The 24226-nt window shown below is 35.1% G+C and overlaps 1 protein-coding gene across 1 annotated transcript; it reads right to left on the bottom strand.

Annotated features, from left to right (window-relative positions):
* Window positions 1–349: 349 nt before the first annotated feature.
* Window positions 350–23686, bottom strand: LOC127845275 (pseudouridylate synthase RPUSD2-like). The gene is made up of 11 exons (XM_052376105.1): window positions 23520–23686; window positions 11649–11739; window positions 11149–11270; window positions 10932–11032; window positions 8711–8877; window positions 7911–8052; window positions 7337–7473; window positions 6364–6417; window positions 3496–3587; window positions 1596–2282; window positions 350–877 (listed from the first exon to the last, which is right to left on the bottom strand). Exons 1-11 carry the CDS (start codon window positions 23655–23657, stop codon window positions 788–790), a joined length of 1821 nt encoding a protein of 606 aa, XP_052232065.1. The 5' UTR covers window positions 23658–23686; the 3' UTR covers window positions 350–787.
* Between the last annotated feature and the right edge of the window lie 540 nt (window positions 23687–24226).

The raw sequence follows: 24226 nt of genomic DNA, 5'->3' as shown, positions 1-24226 counted from the left end.
CAAGATATCATTTGAACAAATGTTTTAACTAAGTTACATGAAGATTGGACAATAAACATGTATGTGGCTTCTAGAGTGTTAAAAAGGTTTAACTATAGCCATATTAGGAAAACTGCCCCTGCCCTTGATGACCATGTTTTTCAACCAACCGGAACCGTTTTCGAACTTGTCCAAATGATATTATTGGGACACACGTTCTTAGGAAGTTTCATGAAGATTGGACAATATATGTGGCCTCTAGATAGTTAACAAGGAAAATGTTGATGCCGCACAACGGAAAAAAGGTGATCACAAAAGCTCACCATGAACATGTTGTGCACAGGTCAATTAAAAAAAGGAAATCATTAAAGAATTTCTTTAACACTTTTATTCTGATACACGAATTCAAATGCCAGCTAGAATGTGCCATACAATTCCAGGATTAATTGTTACAAAAATATTCTGCGGAAATCATATTAAGTTATATTCAAACACATTTTTATATAGTATTTTCTATTCAACAGCTATTATATTATTACAGATGATACCGTATGAGCCAACTATTGATTGTAGACCAGAATAAAACATTTAAATACAAAATAAACTTTCAATTATTTTTATAATTTTCAGATATTTTCCACAGGTTTCCATTAAGATTTTTTTCCATTTAGACACAAGTAGATACATTATAATAGTTTTCTCTGACATATCCAACACCAAAATGATTTTTTTAAATTCTTTGGATCATGAAAATGGACGTTGTATGATCATGAAAATGGAAGTTGTATCATCTTGTGTCTTGTACTTGTCAGTTTGGCCAGCGTATTTGAGTATCAGTGTCAACAAAGTCCTCTTTTGCCCAGTATGGTAGACTTGTGCTGTATTCCCAGTCTGGGCCCTGCAATGGTAATGACAAATGAGCTAGGCTCTGGGAAAACAGGGCTTAATACATGCGCAGTCTTCACAGTTTAATCAGAGACAACACTGTTCCCTTTTTGTTTAGCAGAAATCTCTTCTTAGAGACAATCCAGTTTAGGTAGATAGGGTGGTCCCTGATTAGCTTGCACCGACTGCACAGGCTTATCTGCGACAACACTTTACGCACATGCATTAAACCCGGCTTTTCAAGAGCAAGGCACATATCCTTGGGAGTAAATCCAAGAGTATCTCAAGATGGACAAGAGTCCAAATTTTGATTTAAAATTGGTATAGAAGCATTTACATAGGACTCTATAATGTTAAATTTAAAACATCAATGCAAATCAAAAGCTGCTGCTATGAACCCAGATTTGTTTAACAGTCAATTGTTTAACAGTCATCCTCAGAAAATGTTAAAACTTAAAATGAATATCATGCAAAGACAAATAACATGTATTTATGTCTCAAAATACTTTAATAACAAGGTTTTCAATTATTATTTTGTTTTCATTTCTAGAAGTTCAACAAACTGTAGATCAAGCAGATAAAATCCACACACAGTAAAATTAGGAATACTATTAAAAAACATGGTTTAAATGTCATGAAACCCTGGGTGAACAATGACATCCATTTTGCTAGAGCTCTATAGACCATCAAGAACCAAAATCAAAAGATGAAATGCATGAATTCTAACCTACCGTGTATTTGACTGCATGCAGGTAGATTATCAGCTGATCCGGCGTGGGGTCATGATATACGTGCCTGCATGCTTTGCAATTGCGGTCTACAGTCAACTTCCTCGGATCAAATGTAGGTTTCTCTTTACTGACTTTTACTTTTTCACACAACTGTTTATTTGTATCAGCCTCTTCACCAATTGTGTCTGCAGAGATGCTTTGATCACGTTTTAGTTTTTTCGACTCGCTCTCCAATGTTACACAATCAGTTTCGGCCACATTATCAACAATACTCATACCCTGCTCAAGATTTGGTTCAGTTTGATCTCTGCAGCATTCATCTGTTTTATCCTCATCAGTGCTACATTTCTCAGTCCTATTTTCATTTAGCTTTGGTGATCTTTCAAAATTAATGTCATCAAATGAATCAGCTACGTCCTCTTTCATTTTCATTTCATTACTTGCTTCTTCACTAGCTGTACTATTACATTTCTGACTGGTTTCTATGTTTCCAACCTTGCAAGCACCATTCTGATTTTCCGATGGTTCTTTCACCAATGATGAAGATGATGACAATGGCCCCTCTGCTGGTAACAAGTTAGAAGGTGCAGGTTTTAGCCCGTCCTCTCCAAATCGGGAGATGTAATAAGGGTTGTCTCCCTTCTTCCAGGCACCAATGTTACTGGTTTCCATGGTTATCTTCTCCATCTGACAAATCAGAAGATAATAGTTTGTCAACAAGGGCTGTTTGTAAAACATGCATGCCTCCCATATGGGCTGTCAGTTGTAGTGGCAGCCATTGTGTGAATACGGTTTTTGTCACTGTGACCTTGACCTTTGACCTAGTGACCTGAAAATCAATAGGGGTCATCTGCCAGTGGTGATCAATGTACCTATGAAGTTTCATGATCCTAGGCCTAAGCATTCTTGAGTTATCATCCGGAAACCATTTTACTATTTCTAGTCACTGTGACCTTGACCTTTGACCTAGTGACCTGAAAATCAATAGGGGTCATCTGCCAGTCATGATCAATGTTCCTATGAAGTTTCATAATCCTATGCGTAAGCGTTCTTGAGTTATCATCCGGAAACCATTTTACTGTTTCGAGTCACTGTGACCTTGACATTTGACCTAGTGACCTGAAAATCAATAGGGGTCATCTGCCAGTCATGATCAATGTACCTATGAAGTTTCATGATCCGAGGCGTAAGCATTCTTGAGTTATCATCCGGAAACCATTTTACTGTTTCAAGTCACTGTGACCTTGACCTTTGACCTAGTGACCTGAAAATCAATAGGGGTCATCTGCCAGTCATGATCAATGTACCTATGAAGTTTCATGATCCTAGGCCTAAGCATTCTTAAGTTATCATCCGGAAACCATTTTACTATTTCCAGTCACTGTGACCTTGACCTTTGACCTAGTGACCTGAAAATCAATAGGGGTCATCTGCCAGTCATGATCAATGAAGTTTCATGATCCTAGGCCTAAGCGTTCTTGAGTTATCATCCGGAAACCACCTGGTGGACAGATCGACCGACGTGCAAAACAATATACCCCCTCTTCTTTGAAGGGGGGGCATAAAAATGAATTATCTGGCAGACATATTTTACAATTTCCTTAAAAAAACTCTTCCAAAACCTATTTTAAAATATGTTATCAACATTTTATTAAAATTGTGCATAACTGTTGTATTAATCTCAAAAACAGAAATGTCAAAAAATATCTTTTGATCTATTACCATATGTGATTCATATAATATAATAATTGTTTGTCAAAAGACAGAATACACAGGAATCATTAACTGAAATATAAATTACATTAAAACACGTAAAACCAGTCTAAAACTAACCATACAGCTAACAATTATATAAAGATGATGTTATATATTTTGGTTTGTTCTTAAAAAAAACCCATACCTCTTCCAAACTATTTTCCATCACTCCTCCCTTTCCTTTGCTGGGTCCAAATGCTGTGTTGTTATAAAGGGGGTCGTTCAAAATGGGGTACCCTGCAGATGATATAAACAAGCTGTCATTTTACAACTTCTGAGATTTAAGAATGTGATGGGTCAACCGGTCTGAAAACTAACTTATTGCAGCCCTATTTGGTGAGGTTTAGAATTGACAAGAGCTCTGGGAATGTGTTCAAGAAATAAAATTATGTAAATTTTATCTTCCTCAATTGTATGAAATAGAAACCTGATAAACGTCAACTGCTACTAATTTAAATCAGATGTGAAAAACTAGTAATTTGTTATCACATTTGAAATCATTAAAAAAAAACTATTGCAATATTTTAAGGGGATTACATTAATTGGCGTCAATTAAAAGACGACGTTGTAAATCATTATGATTTCTCTACAACACCAACTTCTACAACCAATACCGCCATGCCACCGGAATCGATCTACCTATAATTTCTTCTCTTTTTTTCAACAAACCACTTCATAAGTTGAGACTGTAATTTTTAAATCATTTTTTTTCAGGAAATAAAATCTGAACTTATGACTGGGTTTTTACGGTAGCTTAATAACATAAAAATTTCAAACAATGTTTCTAGAGTTGAGAATATCTGCAAAAAAGAGATGTGTTTGTCAGAAACACAATGCCCCCTTTTGCGCCGCTTTGAAGCCACATATTTGACCTTTGACCTTGAAGGATGACTTTGACCTTTCATCACTCAAAATGTGCAGCTCCATGAGATACACATGCATGCCAAACATCAAGCTGCTATCTGAAGCAACATAGAAGTTATGAGCATTTTTCGCAACCGAAATGCAAAACCTACATACACAGTGTGACAGAAAGACAGACAGACGGTCCGATCACTATATGCACTCCTTCTGGGGCATATTTTTTTTTAAAGAAATCATTAAGTTAATTAAACATTGAAATCAATTAAGGTGCTTCATAAGTAAAAGCAAGATAAACAAGAGCACCGCCTTGCGGGTGCAGACCGCTCATCTATTTTCTTTTTAAAGGTGAAGGGACTCTCATTTTCAATCACAAAGGAGGGAGGGGCGGAGTGAAGAGGGGTGTATAGTGTGGGGGTGTGGAATTTATTACATTATATTCCAAAAATGCGAAAAAAAAACAGAAAAAAAAAAAAATTGGGGGGGGGGGTGGTGGGGGGGATGGGGTGGGGAGTGTAGGGGGGATTTTTGGGTGCGATGGTTGGACGGTATTTAAAACATAAAATAATAAAAATAAATATTTGTGTTTTTTAACCGTTTCAAAAAACAAAAACAATTGCGGCGGTGGGGTGGGGGGGAGGGTCAAGTGTGAGGGTGTGGTGGTAATTTGTGAGATGATCTTAAAAAAAAAAAAAAAAAAAATTTAGGGGGGGGGGGGGGATTCGGGTGGGGGGAGGGGGGGGTGGGGGTGGGGGATTCTTGGGTGCGATGGTTGGACGGTATTTCAATCATAAAATAATAAAAATAAATATTTGTGTTTTTTAACCGTTACAAAAAAAAAATTGGGGGGTGGGGGGTGGGGTGGGGGGGGGGTATAGTGTGAGGGTGTGGTGGTCATTTGTGAGACGATCTTAAAAAAAAAAAAATAAATAAAAAAATAGGAGGGGGGGGGGGTGGGGGGGGGGGGGGGGGGGGGGGGAGGGCACAGGGGATGGTTTGGGTGGAGTCTATTGTTGTATGTCAGGTAAGAGTAGTTTTTTCAAAGTATCAATCAAATCTAATCATAAATAAAGAAGTTATGGCAATTTTAGCAAAATTTAATAATTTGACCTTGAGAGTCAAGGTCATTCAAAGGTCAAGGTAAAATTCAACTTGCCAGGTACAGTAACCTCATGATAGCATAAAAGTATTTGAAGTTTGAAAGCAATAGCCTTGATACTTAAGAAGTGAAGTGGATCGAAACACAAAATTTAACCATATATGCAAAGTTACTAAGTCAAAAAAGGGCCATAATCCCGTAAAAATGACAACCAGAGTTATGCAACTTGTCCTTTTACTGTACCCTTATGATAGTTTGCGAGTGTTCCAAGTATGAAAGCAATATCTATGATACTTTAGGGGTAAAGTGGACCAAAACACAAAACTTAACCAAATTTTCAATTTTTTAAGTATAAAAAGGGCACATAATTCTGTCAAAATGCCAGTCAGAGTTACATTACTTTGCCTGCACAGTCCCCTTATGATAGTTAATAAGTGTTGCAAGTATGAAAGCAATAGCTTTGATACTGTAGGAATAAAGTGGACCTAAACACAAAACTTAAACAAATTTTCAATTTTCTATTATAAAAAGGGCACATAATTCTGTCAGAATGCACGCCAGAGTTATCTAACTTTGCCTGCCCAGTCCCCTCATGATTGTAAGTAAGTGTACCAAGTTTGAATGCCATAGCATTGATACTTTCTGAGAAAAGAGGACCTAAACGCAAAACTTAACCAAAATTTTCAATTTTCTAAGTATAAAAAGGGCACATAATTCTGTCAAAATGCACGCCAGAGTTATCTAACTTTGCCTGCCCAGTCCCCTCATGATAGTTAGTAAGTGTACCAAGTTTGAATGCAATAGCATTGATACTTTCTGAGAAAAGTGGACCTAAACGCAAAACTTAACCGGACGCCGACGCCAAAGCCGACGCCGACGCCAAGGTGATGACAATAGCTCATAATTTTTTTTCAAAAAATAGATGAGCTAAAAATATAAATGTATTACCAGAATGTAGTTCTATATCATAAATTAATTAGAAAATAATGAAGAGCAAAATGAGTAACAACCAAGCTCAGAAACTTAAATCACTAATTTAAGAATTTAATTTACCTAGATACTGCAGGTGGACTCGAATCTGGTGTGTCCGCCCAGTATGGGGAATACCTTCAAGAAACAAACCCAAATACATTTAGATGTGATTAGCACATGTTATGCACTTTTAATACAACTAAAATGTTATACAGCCAAACAAAATACAATACTGAATACTGTATCACCGGTGAAAAACTACTACTTTTTATGCTCTGAAAAGGACGAGCATATAGATGATGGTCCAACTTGAAAAACATAAATAGGCCGTGCTCTGTGAAAAGGGTGTTAACTGCATCGTCCCAGTGTATGGACTGCACAAGCTAATCAGGAGAGACACTTTCCACTTTTTTTATATATTTTTTGTTTCGAGAAAGTCTCTTCTAAGCAAAAATCAAGTTAAGGCATAAAGTGTTATTCCTGATTAGCCTGTGCTGACTGCATAGGCTAATCTGGGATGACACTTTAGGCACATGCATTAAGCCCCTTTTTCACAGAACGCGGCCCAAATGCAGCCTGGGCTGGACAAGCAGATATTTTCACATCGTTCCCCTCCAATGTCAGGTCAATGTTATTGTTCTGTTCTGTTGATCTTTCAAGAGTTATTGGCTCAATTTTTGTTGCCATGCTTTCAGTTAAACCATACATCGTCAGGGAGAATCCATCTGTTGCATTGATATTTTAATTGAGCATTCAACAAGATTAAATTCACATTGTGGCATTTAGGATTTTGTTGTTTGACATTGATGCCTTGCACAAAACTGTATACTTAACAAAGTGTTTTCCATAGAATGACCTGAAAAATCAAACAGCTTATTTTCAATAATTTCACAATTGATACTATTTTGATTAGTATTTTAAAATTGCAGATATTTTACTCTTTTTTTTTTAAAATTGGTTTTCTTACTTCCAATAACTAACCAAAGTAACAACTGTTTAATTTTCTAAAGAAACTAGATCTTTACAGAAATCTTTACATGTGACCACTGCGTACATTTTACAACGCTGGATGTGCCGTTGCAGCTAAGGCGAGTGAAAGTGGTTTTGCTTTCTTTGCCGTTTGGAATGACACCCTGCATGGACAAACGTCGTGACAGAATTTCCAAAGGCTCTGTGCATTCAACTTCACCACTGGAACAGAGTTGCTTCGAAAATTAAAATTGTTCCATACAATAACCATTATACATGAATTCTAGTGAATTGTTGCATTTAGAATTAAATCTAAAAATAAAGCAATATTATTAAGCTTGCGAAACCTGGGCATGGACAAAATAAACAAATACTTATACAAATACAAATACAATTTTTAAATTTATGAAATGCATTACGAGTGTGTTCCGATAGATCACAAGCAATTTAAAGAGATTTATCATTTTAGATCTTGTTCAAAATTACAGCATGCTCAATTCTCCATATTAAACCACTACACCTTATTTAATTTTTTAAAACAATCAGTTTCCATAGAAATAGCAACTTTTTGTGGGAACCTGCCAAGGATCATGCCTACATTAAAGCAAAACTTTGGGTCTCATTTTGACCATTTGGTTGCCATAAAAACATTCACTCACTCTGGGAACCTGCCAACCACTCTGCAGACGTACTCCTTATGGCACAGCTTACGCTCCAGCTGGGACTCCATCTTCACCGAGGTCTTCGTTGTCTTGGGCATTATCAGCAAGCCTGATGTGAGGCGATCCAGCCGATACAGGACTTGGATATACATATGAGGCATGTTGAGGCAAACCTGAACTTATTGAAACTGTTGTAAGTGTTGACAGATATTATCCTTTTCTGACTTCATAAATCAAGATACCACTTTCAACTTTTTTCAATGAAGTCTCATCATAAAACATGTCACCAAGACTGTGCAGCCTGAACTGGGGCCCTAGTCTCAAATGTTTTTGGACCTATTGCAGTGGAAAATCTTTTTTCATCAAAAAGATCCATGATGATTGCAATACAATTTTATATGCTTCAGACCATAGCATTATGACATATATTTTTTGTCTGGAAGAATAAACAATATGCAAGTCTGGTCTCTCTAATAAAGATGTGTGCTTTAAAAAAAAAAGAAAAACAGAAATTGGCAGGACTGCTTACTAACAATTTTCTACATTATATACCCAAATCAAATCATTCTCAGACTGATAAAATCCAAGGGTTTAAACATAGAATGTAATTTGTATCTTAATTACATTATAATTAGTTTAAAATCTTTAAAAGACCTATTGCTTTTTCAGGAACTATTGATAATATCACAAAGGTAGAACCCTCAATCTCTTGCCAAGCTGCCTGCTAGTAGACAGACAAAAACCATGTGACTTATTTAAAACTGGCAATTCTGTATATGTGTAGCTGTATATCTTACTGCGAAGGTTTGTGTATCCATGTTCATGCTCCAGGATGTGAGTGAGAGAGTTGTATCGGTAGCGTCCACATGGGTGACACGGTATGGACGGGGGCTTGTTGACAACCAGGACCTCTGGGGTGTCAGCAACAATCTCGATAGGCAGGTCTAACACTGCACCCTCGTGTCTGTGAAATAGTGGAGAAATAACTCTGTTTGGTGATCTTCCAGATAACTGATTATGCATTGAGCCATTTAGATAAGAAGTAATAGCGTAGCCAAGGTGACATGTAAAAACATTTGAATTCTGTTTATTTGGTTTTCAGTAGGATGAGAATAGTAAAACATAAAGTCATAGCAAATGCAATTGAAATCTGTTAATATGCTGAGACCATTCATTTAATAAATAACTAATTCTTGCTTAGTTGTAAAATATCGTATTTTTTTACAATTATTAGTTTATATTAATTAAAATATCACAACTGGTATATTACATTACTTGAAAAAAGTTGTTAAGTTTTCCTATTTTCTGTATATTTGAAAATAAATTTTACTGGGTATGTCTACCAGGTAACTACCAATTAACTATAAATAACGCCAGTAGATTGATCATCGTCGACACGTGGTAAACCCAGCAATGCAAATTGTGCATGCGTAGTGAATTGTATATATTTTATATATAAAATGATCAATCTACTTGCGTTATTTAAAGTGTGTAAATCGTTATGTCACCTATTTTGGCGATATACTTTCGATTTTACATCGCAAAATTTTATTTTCGAATATACTGAAAATGTGAACTTTTTTCAAGTAATGTAATATACCAGTTGTGATATTTTAATCAATATAAACTTACAATTGTAAAAAAATACGGTATTTTAGAACTTTTCTTTTTTCGTTATTCGTGGTTGACAGTCCCTTTAATATACACACATGAAAAACACAGACATGGGTTCATACCCATAAAATTCTAGATTGAGAACAACATAGTCCTAAAATTCATTGTGTCTCGCTGGTTCAATTTTTTTTTATAAATAATTATTTTATTATTTTAACAAGGGACAAATTTGTCACAAAACCAGGTTTTCAATTTGAAAAAAAGTCTGATACAGGGAGACAATTCAAAATGTGCATTGTTACCCCCCTTGTGTAAGATTCAATGTATTTTAACTCGTGGGGACCTTGATTTCAATTTGTAAAAAAAAAAGTCTGATAAAGGGAGACCAACTCAAAATGTGCATTGTTACTGATTGCTCAAAGTTACCCCCTTGTTTCACAATCTATTTTTAGTCGTGGCGACCTTGACCTTGGAGATATTGACGTAATTCTTTCGCGCGACACACCTTCCAATGATGATGAACAAATGTGCCAAATGATTTTAAAATCCCACAATGAATGGCATAGTTATGGCCCGGACATGCTCATTTATGGCCATTTTTGACCTTTGAACTCAAAGTGTGATCTTGACCTTGGAGATATCAATGTAATTCTTTCGTGCAACACACCGTCTAATGATGATGAACAAATATGCCAAATGATTTTAATGAACGACAAAGTTATGGCCCGGACAAGCTTGTTCCGCCCGCCCGCCAGCATTCGCCTATCTAATAACCTTTTTTTTCCTTCGGAAAACCTGGTTAAAAAATGAAGGATCAAAATATGTTTTCTATTTTACAAGATTCAAAAACCACAACCTTGATTTTTACATAAACTATTGCAGCACTGATATTGAACATTTTTGTTTGGAGGTTTGTACTAAAGGCCAGTATAATTAATGATGGTATGCACACAAATTTAAAACACCAAGTTAATTACTGCAACAAAAATGAAACCGTGTGAAAACCAATTTAAAGCAAATCTTTTTTAATTAACCATAATATTTTTCATATATTTTGAAGCCATTAACTAGTGGCACAATAGGAAACAAGAGATGTGTTTGTCAGAAACTTAATGCCCCCTTCTGCATCGCTTTGAAGCCATATATTTGACCTTTGACCTTGAAGGATGACCTTGACCTTTCACCACTCAAAATGTGCAGCTCCATGAGATACACATACATGCTAAATACATGTATCAAGTTGCTATCTGAAGCGACATAGAAGTTATGAGCATTTTTCAAAACCTAAACGCGAAACCTAAACGCAAAGTGTGACGGAAGGACAGAGGCACAGACAGACAGACGGTCCGATCACTATATGCCCTCCTTTGGGTGCATAAAAAGTATGCAAATTATAAATCCTACCTGTGCAGTTTATTTTCTATGAGCTGGTTGTTGGCAAGCTTAAAATCTGGAGACACCTTCTTGCCATTGACTGTGACCAAGCCTTTCTCAATGTTACTTATCTATAAGAGACATCAAAGACTAATTTGATATTGAATAATATGACTACACTCGCTATTCAAAGCTGAAACTCAATAAATATACAAGAACATCAATTTCAAACAAGGACTTTACTAACATGTTCTTCCAAACTTGTAGACAGGTATTCAGCTTGATAGATATCTACCAACTTTCTACCCATCCAGCGCCCTTTAACAAATGTTTTGAAGATAAACGAGTAGGGGTAGACTTTTCGCAGGCCTGCAAATAGAAAAATGTCATGTTCAAAGAGATTCTGCTAAGTAAGGTTGTATTGTGTTTTTTTGTGTACAAATGTTATGGAGTCAAAGATTTGGGCTTAGTAAACATAAAACATTAAAACCCGCTAAGATGTAAATCATGTATGAAAATTTACATGGATGCTGCTCATTTAAGCTAGTTATTTGTTTAACCCTAACATTCTCTTACATATCATTCAAATATCACTTAGACTATGAAATATTTTTTTATTTAACAGCATTTTTCTACAAACATAAGCATTAATAACATGTTTAATTACCAGTAGTATTTCCGTAATATCTACAAGTTGACACTGATAGACATTCAATATACATTGTATTTGTCACATGTATTAGTTACCATCTTCAAAATAGTAGGAGGTTTCAGGTTTATGGTCAAAACCCTCCGGTGTATGGTTGTGTTTCTTAACGAACATGTCTTGACCTCTTTTCTGAAAACAAACAAATTATGAAAATATTACATGTAATGAATGTCATTCTATAAATAATTGAAGTTTTCACCAAGGTCAAATAACTGTATCTAACTGTATTGCACAAATGTTTTGTTGTTTATTTCTACTAAGAAAACATTTGTTCTATTTACAAAAACTACTGAAGGGATTGGTTTGGTATTATAAAATAATGCCTGTGCTAGAGTATAGCTTATCAAGCTTTGAATTTCTCATTCACCAGCTTCTTAATCAGTGTGTTTTTTTCACCATTTTGGGAATGGGACCGGGTCCCTTTGGATTTGGAAAAATTACGGCATTTTGACTAAAATTTGGAAATTAGTGTTGTTGTTGTTTTGATCACAGAATAAAAGTGTTTTCAATATAACATGTACTAAGGTTCAACTTACAGAGCTGGATTGGCGATGGACTCAATGTTGAGATCACTATTAATAACATATAAATTAACATGCAACAGGAAGCATTCCAGAAAAGCCCGCGCGCTGGAAATTGCCCTTTTGACAAAATACTGCAGGTCAAAGTGCCCTTTTGACAAAAAGGCCCCCCTGTCCTTTTTAAATCCTAGCTGGAGCACTGTTCACTATATATACATGTATATATATATATAAGACTTGTTTCTATTTGTGTGTTAATAATCCACAGGTCAAGGTCACAGGGTAGCATTTTAATATATTACTATAATATGAAAATCGTGTATGAGTGATAATTAAAGTACCTTTTGACACTTTTATTTCAACCTTGGTAAGGTTGATGTCTATAACTAGTAAGCGACAAGGCCAAGGTCACATTCTAAACTTAATATTTTCATGTTCTACAGATGTATGGATATAATGACATTTTATTGGGGGTGGGGGACATACATGTTTCACAAACATTTCTTGTTTTTACAAAATTTATTATAAGGTGCTACTTGTGATTCTGAACATATTTTTCTCTAAGTCTTGAAAGTTTTTGCATTGAATTGACTGACACAATATCTGTATGGGTAGCCTTCATAAGTCACATTACATTATCCATGCTAAAATTGTAATGATATTGAATTAATTGTTATTTTGGTGATTCTTTTTTTCCTTTTGTTAGTCCTTTAAAATGCAAATTTAAGAGAGAGAATTTTCTAAGTGTTTGAAGTCAGTATCATGGGTGGTGGTGGTTTTGGTGTATTCGGACCACCTTCCCCTGTCAAAACGGAGGCCAATGTATTGTTTCTTCATCATAAAAGGCAATTTAAACTTTGATTTGTAGTTAAAGCTTGTGTCATTTTTACTGCAGTACATGAACATGCATTATTTTCATTTTTTGACTTCACATGTGCCATTTGAAATGTTAAAATCACATTGTAATATGTTATGCAATTTCTTTTTATTTGAAAAAATAGATACTGCAGTAAGTTATGTAATTTGCTATTTGTCGCATGTCCGTTTCCTGGGTGATAGGGGAGATCTAAAGAACGCTCCCACAGTGGGGATCAAAACCGTGACCTCCCGATCGCTAGGCAGACACCATATCCACTACGACATGGCGACCGCAACCACTGTAAATACATTCTCTTTACTTCAGTTCTTCCTATATAAAATTGTTATTCTCACTCAACATATTTGTACCAAGTTGATCTGGAAAAAGCCTATGTAGATTTGAATCAACTGCTGCTTTTGCAAAACTAAGTTTAGACAGGACAGGGACATACTAGTTTTCTGGAAATTAGGTTTCCAGCCTTACCACGCCTGGTAAACGAACTTATGAATCCCCAATAGGGATACGCTTAAAATCATAAGTTGTACTTCCGGGGATACATAAATTGACAGAAAAATTGCCTAAATGGAGCCTCAAGAGGTGAGTCGTTTTTATTTTTCACATATATCCTCTACTTGGAGACCTTTTCTTCCAAAAAGCTCAATGCTATTCGACTGCACACACATTATTTATGGTAAATTTGTACTGAATATAGATTATTCTTTTGAATCCGTCCCGAAATCGCTTTCCTAGTGGTGACCTAGATAGACAATGTGGTTAGCATTTCGCATTTTTATCGAAATTCTTACTCGTAACAGTCGGACATTGTATCCATTTTGTTTTATTTTGAACATTTCATATTGCCAGCGACATCAGAATCTTCTCCTTTGTCACAAATCGTTTTGGAACGGCCACAATCCACCAAAATCTAATAGGGATACCTAAGTGGAATTGGGATACTATGTTGTATTCGTAGTCAACATATCTCTTGCTCGTGTGAATTACTTTTGGGGCCGAGTTCAGAAGAAAATTATGGTTATTAGGTCTACTCGTATATTCTGATACTTTCAGTGATGGTTACACCATCATTATTACTGCTAAAATTATTAGTTGATGGTTTGATATGTCATTATTTTGGGTATGTGTGTCTGTTGTCCTCTGGTCGAAGAATAAATAGCATACCTATCAACCCAACAATTTTCACCAATGTTACCTGAACAGCTTGTATTTTTCTTGCTCTAACACTGTTTACAATAAATGAACTTAATTTAAGAACTTTGTTTCAGGGATCATTACTATGATACAGACGCACGGCTCCGGGCAGGCAGTCCAAAGAAAAGACAGTAACATTTTCTGGATTAAACCAGCCACTAAAAGGAGATCAGCCCATTAGATCCCGTAACGCTTACAAAATCAATGAAGCAAAAGTGTTGACTTCCAAATGGGATCGAGTTCACTACAGTGCTCCAGCTAGGCCTAAATTTGAGGGCACCCTGCCCTGCACCCCCGAACCTCCGCCTGCCCTTCCTAAGGCCCCCCCTGCCCTTAAAAAAAAAAAAAGATAATTAATAAATCTCTTATTACATAACAAGTAATTAATTTATTTCTCATTGTAGACAATATACCTAAATGGTTTAATAATAATGGGAACAATATATTCTAACAATTATTAATAACATATAAATTAACATGCAACAGGAAGCATTCCAGAAAAGCCCGCGCGCTGGAAATTGCCCTTTTGACAAAATACTGCAGGTCAAAGTGCCCTTTTGACAAAAAGGCCCCCCTGTCCTTTTTAAATCCTAGCTGGAGCACTGTTCACTATATATACATGTATATATATATATAAGACTTGTTTCTATTTGTGTGTTAATAATCCACAGGTCAAGGTCACAGGGTAGCATTTTAATATATTACTATAATATGAAAATCGTGTATGAGTGATAATTAAAGTACCTTTTGACACTTTTATTTCAACCTTGGTAAGGTTGATGTCTATAACTAGTAAGCGACAAGGCCAAGGTCACATTCTAAACTTAATATTTTCATGTTCTACAGATGTATGGATATAATGACATTTTATTGGGGGTGGGGGACATACATGTTTCACAAACATTTCTTGTTTTTACAAAATTTATTATAAGGTGCTACTTGTGATTCTGAACATATTTTTCTCTAAGTCTTGAAAGTTTTTGCATTGAATTGACTGACACAATATCTGTATGGGTAGCCTTCATAAGTCACATTACATTATCCATGCTAAAATTGTAATGATATTGAATTAATTGTTATTTTGGTGATTCTTTTTTTCCTTTTGTTAGTCCTTTAAAATGCAAATTTAAGAGAGAGAATTTTCTAAGTGTTTGAAGTCAGTATCATGGGTGGTGGTGGTTTTGGTGTATTCGGACCACCTTCCCCTGTCAAAACGGAGGCCAATGTATTGTTTCTTCATCATAAAAGGCAATTTAAACTTTGATTTGTAGTTAAAGCTTGTGTCATTTTTACTGCAGTACATGAACATGCATTATTTTCATTTTTTGACTTCACATGTGCCATTTGAAATGTTAAAATCACATTGTAATATGTTATGCAATTTCTTTTTATTTGAAAAAATAGATACTGCAGTAAGTTATGTAATTTGCTATTTGTCGCATGTTACTTCAAACAAACATGTTTGAAGCTTACATCGGTCAGTCAACTCCGTAAAATGTGTCTCAGTTGATTTCAGAAAATACAAAACAGCAAGAGTCATTTATTTGTATTTTTAATATATAAAACTAACAGAAACAGCAAAACGTAAAATGTATCTTAAAAGAAACAACAGTAGTAAGGCTGAACAAACAAAGCATTTCTTGACTTAATAGGCTCTGCCACATATGACTCTTATGGCCACATTTGGTACATTAATATTTTTTTTAATCCTTTTTTTTAGATTTAAATTTCACTTTATGTCAATGTCATAATCAATTCAACACTTAAAGTCTCTATAACGCTCAAAATCAATGAAAATTTTGTAAAGTATTTCGAGGAATAAAATTAAAACCTAAACAATCAGTGTTCCTAATAGCAATAGCCACAATTTCAACACTAGATGTGGTATGATTACATAGATTTTTGTAGATACAAAATGCAGCTTGCTCGTTTTTATTTATTTCTGGACACAATAAATTCCATGCTTATTTCCAGCAAATATATCTATTCATACGACACACGAACACTAAAATGGTACCATGTTAAAACCATAATAACAAGAGCACCGCCTTGCGGGTGCAGACCGCTCATCTATTTTCTTTTTAAAGGTGAAGGGACTCTCATTTTCAATCACAAAGGAGGGAGGGGTGGAGTGAAGAGGGGTGTATAGTGTGGGGTTGTGGACATTTATTACATTATCTTCCAAAAAAGCGAAAAAAAAAAAAAAAAAAATCGGGGGCGGGGGTGGGGGGGGGGGGGGGGGTGGGGGGGTGGGGGGTGGGGGGAAGGGCGATGGGGGGGGGGGGATTTTTGGGTGCGATGGTTGGACGGTATTTCAAACATAACCGTTTAAAAAAAAAATTGGGGGGGGGGTATAGTGTGAGGGTGTGGTGGTAATTTGTGAGATGATCTTAAAAAAAAAAAAAAAAAAATAGGGGGGGGGGAGGGGGGAGGTGGGGGGGAGGGCACGGGGGACGGTTTGGGTGGAGTCTATTGTGGTATGTCAGGTAAGAGTAGTTTCGTCGAAGTATCAATCAAATCTAATCATAAATAAAGAAGTTATGGCAATTTTAGCAAAATTTAATAATTTGACCTTGAGAGTCAAGGTCATTGAAAGGTCAAGGTAAAATTCAACTTGCCAGGTACAGTAACCTCATGATAGCATGAAAGTATTTGAAGTTTGAAAGCAATAGCCTTGATACTTAAGAAGTAAAGTGGATCGAAACACAAAATTTAACCATATATTAAAAGTTACTAAGTCAAAAAAGGGCCATAATTCCGTAACAATGACAACCAGAGTTATGCAACTTGTCCTTTTACTGTACCCTTATGATAATTTTTGAGTGTTCCAAGTATGAAAGCAATATCTATGATACTTTAGGGGTAAAGTGGACCAAAACATAAATCTTAACCAAATTTTCAATTTTCTAAGTATAAAGGGCCCATAATTCCGTCCAAATGCCAGTCAGAGTTACATAACTTTGCCTGCACGGTCCCCTTATGATAGTTAATAAGTGTTGCAAGTATGAAAGCAATAGCTTTGATACTGTAGGAATAAAGTGGACCTAAACACAAAACTTAATCAAATTTTCAATTTTTTAAGTATAAAAAGGGCACATAATTCTGTCAAAATGCCAGTCAGAGTTACATTACTTTGCCTGCACAGTCCCCTTATGAAAGTTAGTAAGTATTGCAAGTATGAAAGCAATAGCTTTGATGCTTAAGGAATAAAATGGACCTAAACACAAAACTTAACCAAAATTTTCAATTTTCTAAGTATAAAAAGGGCACATAATTCTGTCAAAATGCATGCCAGAGTTATCTAACTTTGCCTGCCCAGTCCCCTCATGATAGTAAGTAAGTGTAACAAGTTTGAATGCAATAGCATTGATACTCACTGAGAAAAGTGAACCTAAACGCAAAACTTAACCAAAATTTTCAATTTTCTAAGTATAAAAAGGGCACATAATTCTGTTAAAATGCACGCCAGAGTTATCTAACTTTGCCTGCCCAGTCCCCTCATGATAGTAAGTAAGTGTGCCAAGTTTGAATGCAATAGCATTGATACTTTTTGAGAAAAGTGGACCTAAACGCAAAACTTAACCGGACGCCAACGCCAACGCCGACGCCAAGGTGATGACAATAGCTCATATTTTTTTTTCAAAAAATAGATGAGCTAAAAATAAGCATTTTGTATCTACAAGCATCTATTTTACCAGACCACATCTGGCGTTGAAATTTCGGCAATTGCCATAAGGAATAATGATTTTTAACTTTTTAGCTTTATTTTATGAAATATTGTACGAAAGTTTTGTTGATTTTGAGTAGTAATGTTACTTTAACGAAAAATATTGTAAATATTTGATAGTTTATTCGTTAAGTGCATTTTTACCATATTTGAAGAAACAAAAACTGCGTTTAAAAATATGAGCCTGTAAAACTTAATAACTTGGTTCAGCCTTAATTGTATTGCCTTCTATTATGCATTAACAAGTTACAATCCTGAGCAATATAATCACATAAATACTCTCCTTAAACAAGGTAATTATCACACAGAAGCTCTGACTGAGCAATATAATTATCCCTAGGTTTATCACAAAACAAATACTTAATTAACAGTATTTATCACACAGAAGCTCTGCCTGAGCAATATAATTATCACAAGATTTATCACAAAACAAATACTTAATGCACAGTAATTATCACACAGAAGCTCTGCCTGAGCAATACAATTATCACAAGATTAATCACACAAAAAACTTAATGTACAATCAATACAAAGATGAACACAAAAAAACACAGGGCCATGATGGCCCTCATATCACTCAACAAATCCATAAAAACTTTGGTGTTTTGGAGATGTCATTTGAAAAAAAACCTGTTTTTACAAAGCAGTTTTTGCTCTAGTTATCTGCTTTAGCAGTGGACGACCAGAACTACTTAGATAACATGTGTATGGATCCACAAAAGGATCATTCCTGTGCAGGCGCATTAAAATGGTCCACTGGTTTAGGATATATGAGTTAAAGAGTGTTTACACATGGCAAAAGGTTGGTCACAAAAGGTGAAATGCATAAAAAACCGCAATATTTAAGACTAAAGTGATACGAACATACATGTGTACATGAACTAGTTAAACTCTTTTTGAGTGTTATTAAATTATAACTTTTGTACACATTGTGGTCACTTAATAAAATGTAAACATGCTAATGACAAGGAAACTTCCAACTTGAATGGTATGATATTCATCCTTCTAAAATGTCAACTATTCATAGGGTAAATCTTGATGATTAAAAAAACTTTTTCAATGGATTCTGGCATAGGAAATTTAGGACGAGAATCTTCATAAATATTCGCACATATTCCATAAAAAATCAGTTATTTCTGGCAAAACATCTGTGTAAACCCTTTACATAGATGATAGTAGAAATCTAATACAACATTCAATAACTTGATATATGCATTTACATGACATATTTCTGTTATAATAAAGTAAAATAAGTTCATAAATTGACTTGTGTATTGGAATGTACTGTTTAAAACATCAAATTACATATCACATAGGAACATTTGTACCACTCAAATGTAACAGTTTTAACATTAAAGAAATTGAAAAACCAAGGTAAAATGCATTTCCATTTTTCTTCACTTTGCTTATGATGATATTTTGTTAAAGGATACACTTGTGTGCTGTTGAAAGTTATAGATTTACATACATTTATCAAAAATATTAATTGTTTTCAATTAAACAATCAATTAAACTAAAATGTGTGAAAGGTAATGTAAACTGATATTCCTGTAATAAAAAGACACGTGTACATATACTTTTGAAGTGTTTTATACAAAAAAACACATAGTTTTCAACATAGGGTTACCCTTGTGAAAAAAAATTCAAATACCGGTACACTGGTACCAACAAAAAAATGTAAGCCCATTTATTTTATGGAAAACATCTTTAAAGCTGCAATTGCACTAATCTTAATCAATAACAATCAATAAACATTTTATTTGAAAAACAAGTTATAATCTTTTTTAGAATTAAGAAAACAGAACACATTATAGACATACCTGGACAAAGATGACTTTTTAAATAAGAAGTAAACATGCTTATAATTTCAATTACATGTTAGAAATGGCAACAACCTATCTTCATTGACAAAAATAATGAAACATAAAACAGTTTTAATAACAAGAAATTTGGATTAACAGCAATTTTGGAACGAATTTTGAATTTTACAACTTCATAGATGTCTTTGATGGCTTTTTGTTTTGAAGTGTCTTGTGAAATGGTTTTGAAGGCTGTATCACGAACTTCACATTTGTAGGTTTTGGCCCTGTGAATTACTGCCACATGTGTGCGAAGCGACGATTCATTTTTGAACATTTTGATACAAATTTCACACATTACTCTTCTGTTGTTCTAGTTGTTGCAAGCCTTCTGATGAATTTGGAAATTGCACTTTATTTGAAACCTTTTCTGACATTTGTCACATTCAAAGGAGGTATCCTTTTCCATGATTCTTCCTCATATAAATGTGCAGTTGGTATTCATGTTTAAGTTTTACTGCAGTCTCTACATTTAAAAGGCTTTGCATGGAAGTGCATACTCTACTCATGCCTTGATCAAATCCACCTTTCTTTGAATTCTTGACCACAAACAGAGCATGAGTATCGGTCATTTTTTTCCTCCATCTTATGGCATCTTTTGATGTGGCGCAAGATGTATGCCTTCGAAAACACCTTCTCGCTATGTTCACAGGCTTTACGTTTTCTCTTGCTTTCTATTTTCTGAAAGCACAGTTACAAAACAAAAATTAATTTAACCGTTTGTACTTATTATGATCAATTATTGAAAGTTCTACACAATACCCCCAATCAATTGATAACGCTTACTGAGTTTACAATAGAAAGACCTGGTATTTAGACTGGGTACTTTGGGCCACCAGCTGAAGCTCTACAACTTGAGATACCTTTGTTTAAACCTATTTATGTTAGCTACTTTGCATTGACAGCCTAAGACTTATTGAGACATTCTCAAGTCTGTTTCCTGAGAAGAAGCATTACTTGGTGTCTACGAAAGAGATCACGAGAACTCTCCACGTGTGGACATGAAACCAGCAACCCCCTATCGATAGGCAGATACCACATCCAAACTAGGATTAGTGGAAAAATTTACCAACCCATGCGAAAGACATCGGGCCTCAGACATTTCGGATAAAATGTGTATAGGTCTGGTATCATTAAACATTCGCTTGAAGAGGCAACTTTACTTACAAGGGAAGTAACTTTTGAAAATCGTAAGACCACAGAGCGCTGACTGGTTCTCCAGCTCTTTATAATTTTATTGTCATTGATTTTAACGAACAAATTTTGAATGACATATCAAACCATCAACTAATAATTTCAGCTGTAATAATGATGGTGTAACCATCACTGATAGTATCAGAATATACTAGTAGAGCTAATAACCGTAATTTCTTTCTGAACTCGACCCCCAAAGTAATTCACACGAGCAAAAGATATGTTGACTACGAATACAACTTATGTTTCCCAATACCACTTATGCATCCCTATTAGATTTTGGTGAATTGTGGCCGTTCCAAAACGATTTGCGAGAAAGGAGAAGATTCTGATGTTGCTGGCAATATGAAATGTTCAAAATAAAACAAAATGGATACAATGTCCGACTGTTACGAGTAAGAATTTCGATCAAAATGCGAAATGCTAACCACATTGTCTATCTAGGTCACCACTAAGAAAGCGATTTCGGGACAGATTCAAAAGAATAATCTATATTCAGTACAAATTTACCATAAATAATGTGTGTGCGGTCGAATAGCATTGAGCTTTTTGGGAGAAAAGGTATCAAAGTACAAAATATATGTGAACAATCAAAACGACTCACCTCTTGAGGCTCCATTTTGGCAGTTTTCCTGTCAATTTATGTATCCCCAGAAGTACAACTTATGATTTTAAGCCTATCCCTATTGGGGATTCATAAGTTGATTTACCGGGCGTGCTTACTCTTATCCACCATTTCTCCCAAGTTAATGTGTATTGCCTATTGCAATGGAGTTATCTGGCTTTGGTGTGTTGTCACCTGAATCAGGTCACCCAAACAAATATGGCACTTGCATCTCTTGTGTGGCTAAACAGTGGACAAATAAACAAATTTGACATGGACTTCAAGAGATTTAAATAATTCTTTGAAGGTAAAGTGTTTGTTGTTGCATTGTTAGAATTGATTAAGAGATTATTTTACTTCTTTTCTGATGTAACTGGAATGAAGTCACTGAAGAATTTTAATTGAGATAGGGCTTTAGACACAACATCTTGTGCTTTGGCGATTAATTGAGGATCAATGCAGATAAAAAATAATTTATTTTACAGTGTTTTTTTTATCATTTTGGGAATGGGGCCCAGTTCCTTTTGATTGGGAAAATTTGCGGCATTTTGACTTAAATTGGGAATTAGTGTAGTTGCTGTTTTGCTAAAAAAATGCTTCAAAATTGAGCATACAAGTGTATTCAGTATTATATTTACCAAGATTGAACTTAATTGAATGGGAGATGAACAAAATATTGTGATCTTAACAAATTTTTTGTTGATAACCTTCCATTGGGAATTTTTAGCTCCCATTTGGGAAAAATATATACTTTTTTCCATTGGGAATTACCGGAACCGATTTTGAATGAAAAAAAAACACACTGTAAATATCTTAAAGAGTACCCATATGGAATGCCCCTGGTTTGAAAGTTGAATAGGGGAGTATTTCAGTGCGCGCCTAGCTTTAGCAGGTCATACTTTAGCTAAAGAAACTTCAGCGTACAGTTTATATTGACATACCTGTACGCTGAAGCCAACCCCGTATCGAAAGTCAACCAGAGTCGTAACATATTTATGTCACGCTATAAATCAAAGAATTCTCATTTTCTTGGATACATTTCTACATATATTGGTGAATGAATATAAATTACTGCATCGAGGAATATTTTAAGGTTCAAATGTTTCAAATGCATCTTACAATAGATGAAAATAACTCTCATCAGTCTGAAATTCACAATTTTGACGCCATTGTCACTTTGTCATGTGACGAGTTTTCATTTGGATACTTTCGGATCGACCTTGACATTTTATGCTGAAATTGTAAACATTACTTTCATTTGTGATTAACAACATATGTCTGGTGGATTATAAAACTGATTTCAGTGTGAATCAGGTAGTTTTAAATAATATTTACTTTGAGTTTGTATTTACGCTACAATTTGTTAACAAAACAAGCCAGAATAATCTAATATACAGGGAAATGTCATTCTGAATTTGAAAACACTTGAGCACAAGGTATGTTACTAAAAATAGAAATACCGTCATATGACCGTGAAATCTCGGAAGATTCGCATTTCAAGAAAGTCTGTCACATCGCTGTTTTTCTCGATATGTAAGAGCAAAATAGATAAATTTTAAATGTTTAAGATAGTATTTTGTGAAAGAATATATCAGTTAAATGTGAAAAATGTCAATCTTTCCGATCAAGTGGTTGATTTGGGCCAATAACTGCATTTAAAAGCTGTTTTGGACCGGTCTTTGTTAACTGTCAACTTTTCGGGATTTTCTGGTTGACTTTCCTACTGGGGTTGGTCCATAACTATAAAGTCGCGCCAGTCAAAATCATAAAAAGCGACATTTAAAGTTATGGTAGCCAGAACTAGTCATACTTATGTTCCTATGTGCTAATGACACAGGTTGAAAATGACTTGAGGCTGAGCCCGTGTCGTTGGGCGAACTCTTACTCACAGATGTATCTTTAAAATCATGAAAACTATGACGTAAAGTTCTGATACCCTTTTCCTCGCCCTTTTCGTTAGTTTTTCTTCATTTTCTTCTGAAAGTTTCGCGTCCACGGCAGATGACATCTTAAGAAATATTTGGACGTTGCACACTTTAGTTATTCGTGACGATGGGCGCTGACATATTAGCATTGTTTGATTATCCCTTTTGAATAATTCGATTAAAGGTTAAGAAACACTGTTTGGCTTTGACTTCATAAGTTAAAATGTTCTCATTTTTCTGTTCGATTGTATGGTTGTTTGATCTAAATTATTGGTTAATGAAAATCTGGGTGATTACGGTAATTACTGCATGCTGAAACCCAAAGCGCCGCCGCCATATTACTTGTTTGACAAGAAAGAACCTACTTGTGATGGAGGTTGTAAGGAAGGCAAAGGCGGGATCGGCTCTTGGGCCTAGTTGAGCCCAATACAAAGTTTACAAAAACTACCTAAGGTTACTAAATGCTTTGCGTGCAGGAAAGAATCCATGCAAAATATCAAACAGAGATCCGAAGTTTGCACAACCCAAAAGCAGAAAATGCAAATTTCGTTCAGTCATTTAGGACCTTATTATTGATGAATATAATGGCCAAGTCTTTTCTATGTAATAGTAAACCGAATATGGAGTTATGAAATCTTTAATAGCTAAATCAACACATCATTGATGTAAGCGTGCGTTGAACGATTCTCTGGATGTATGAAGCTCATATCCGAGCTCA

The sequence above is a fragment of the Dreissena polymorpha genome, chromosome 9 (genome assembly GCF_020536995.1).
Source record: "Dreissena polymorpha isolate Duluth1 chromosome 9, UMN_Dpol_1.0, whole genome shotgun sequence".
In the NCBI taxonomy this organism is placed as follows: Eukaryota; Metazoa; Mollusca; class Bivalvia; order Myida; family Dreissenidae; genus Dreissena; species Dreissena polymorpha.
Note: the sequence above shows the minus strand (reverse complement) of the source record. Positions and strands in the feature narration are given on the sequence as shown.

Excerpts from the sequence above, each read along its gene's own strand:
- LOC127845275 (XM_052376105.1), bottom strand. The coding sequence starts at position 23,657 with ATGCTAATATGTCAGCGCCCATCGTCACGAATAACTAAAGTGTGCAAC. Across the intron at positions 8,878-10,931 it reads ATAGAAAATAAACTGCACAG|ACACGAGGGTGCAGTGTTAG; the intron begins GTAGGATTTATA and ends ACTATTTCACAG. Across the intron at positions 2,283-3,495 it reads TGGAAAATAGTTTGGAAGAG|ATGGAGAAGATAACCATGGA; the intron begins GTATGGGTTTTT and ends CTGATTTGTCAG.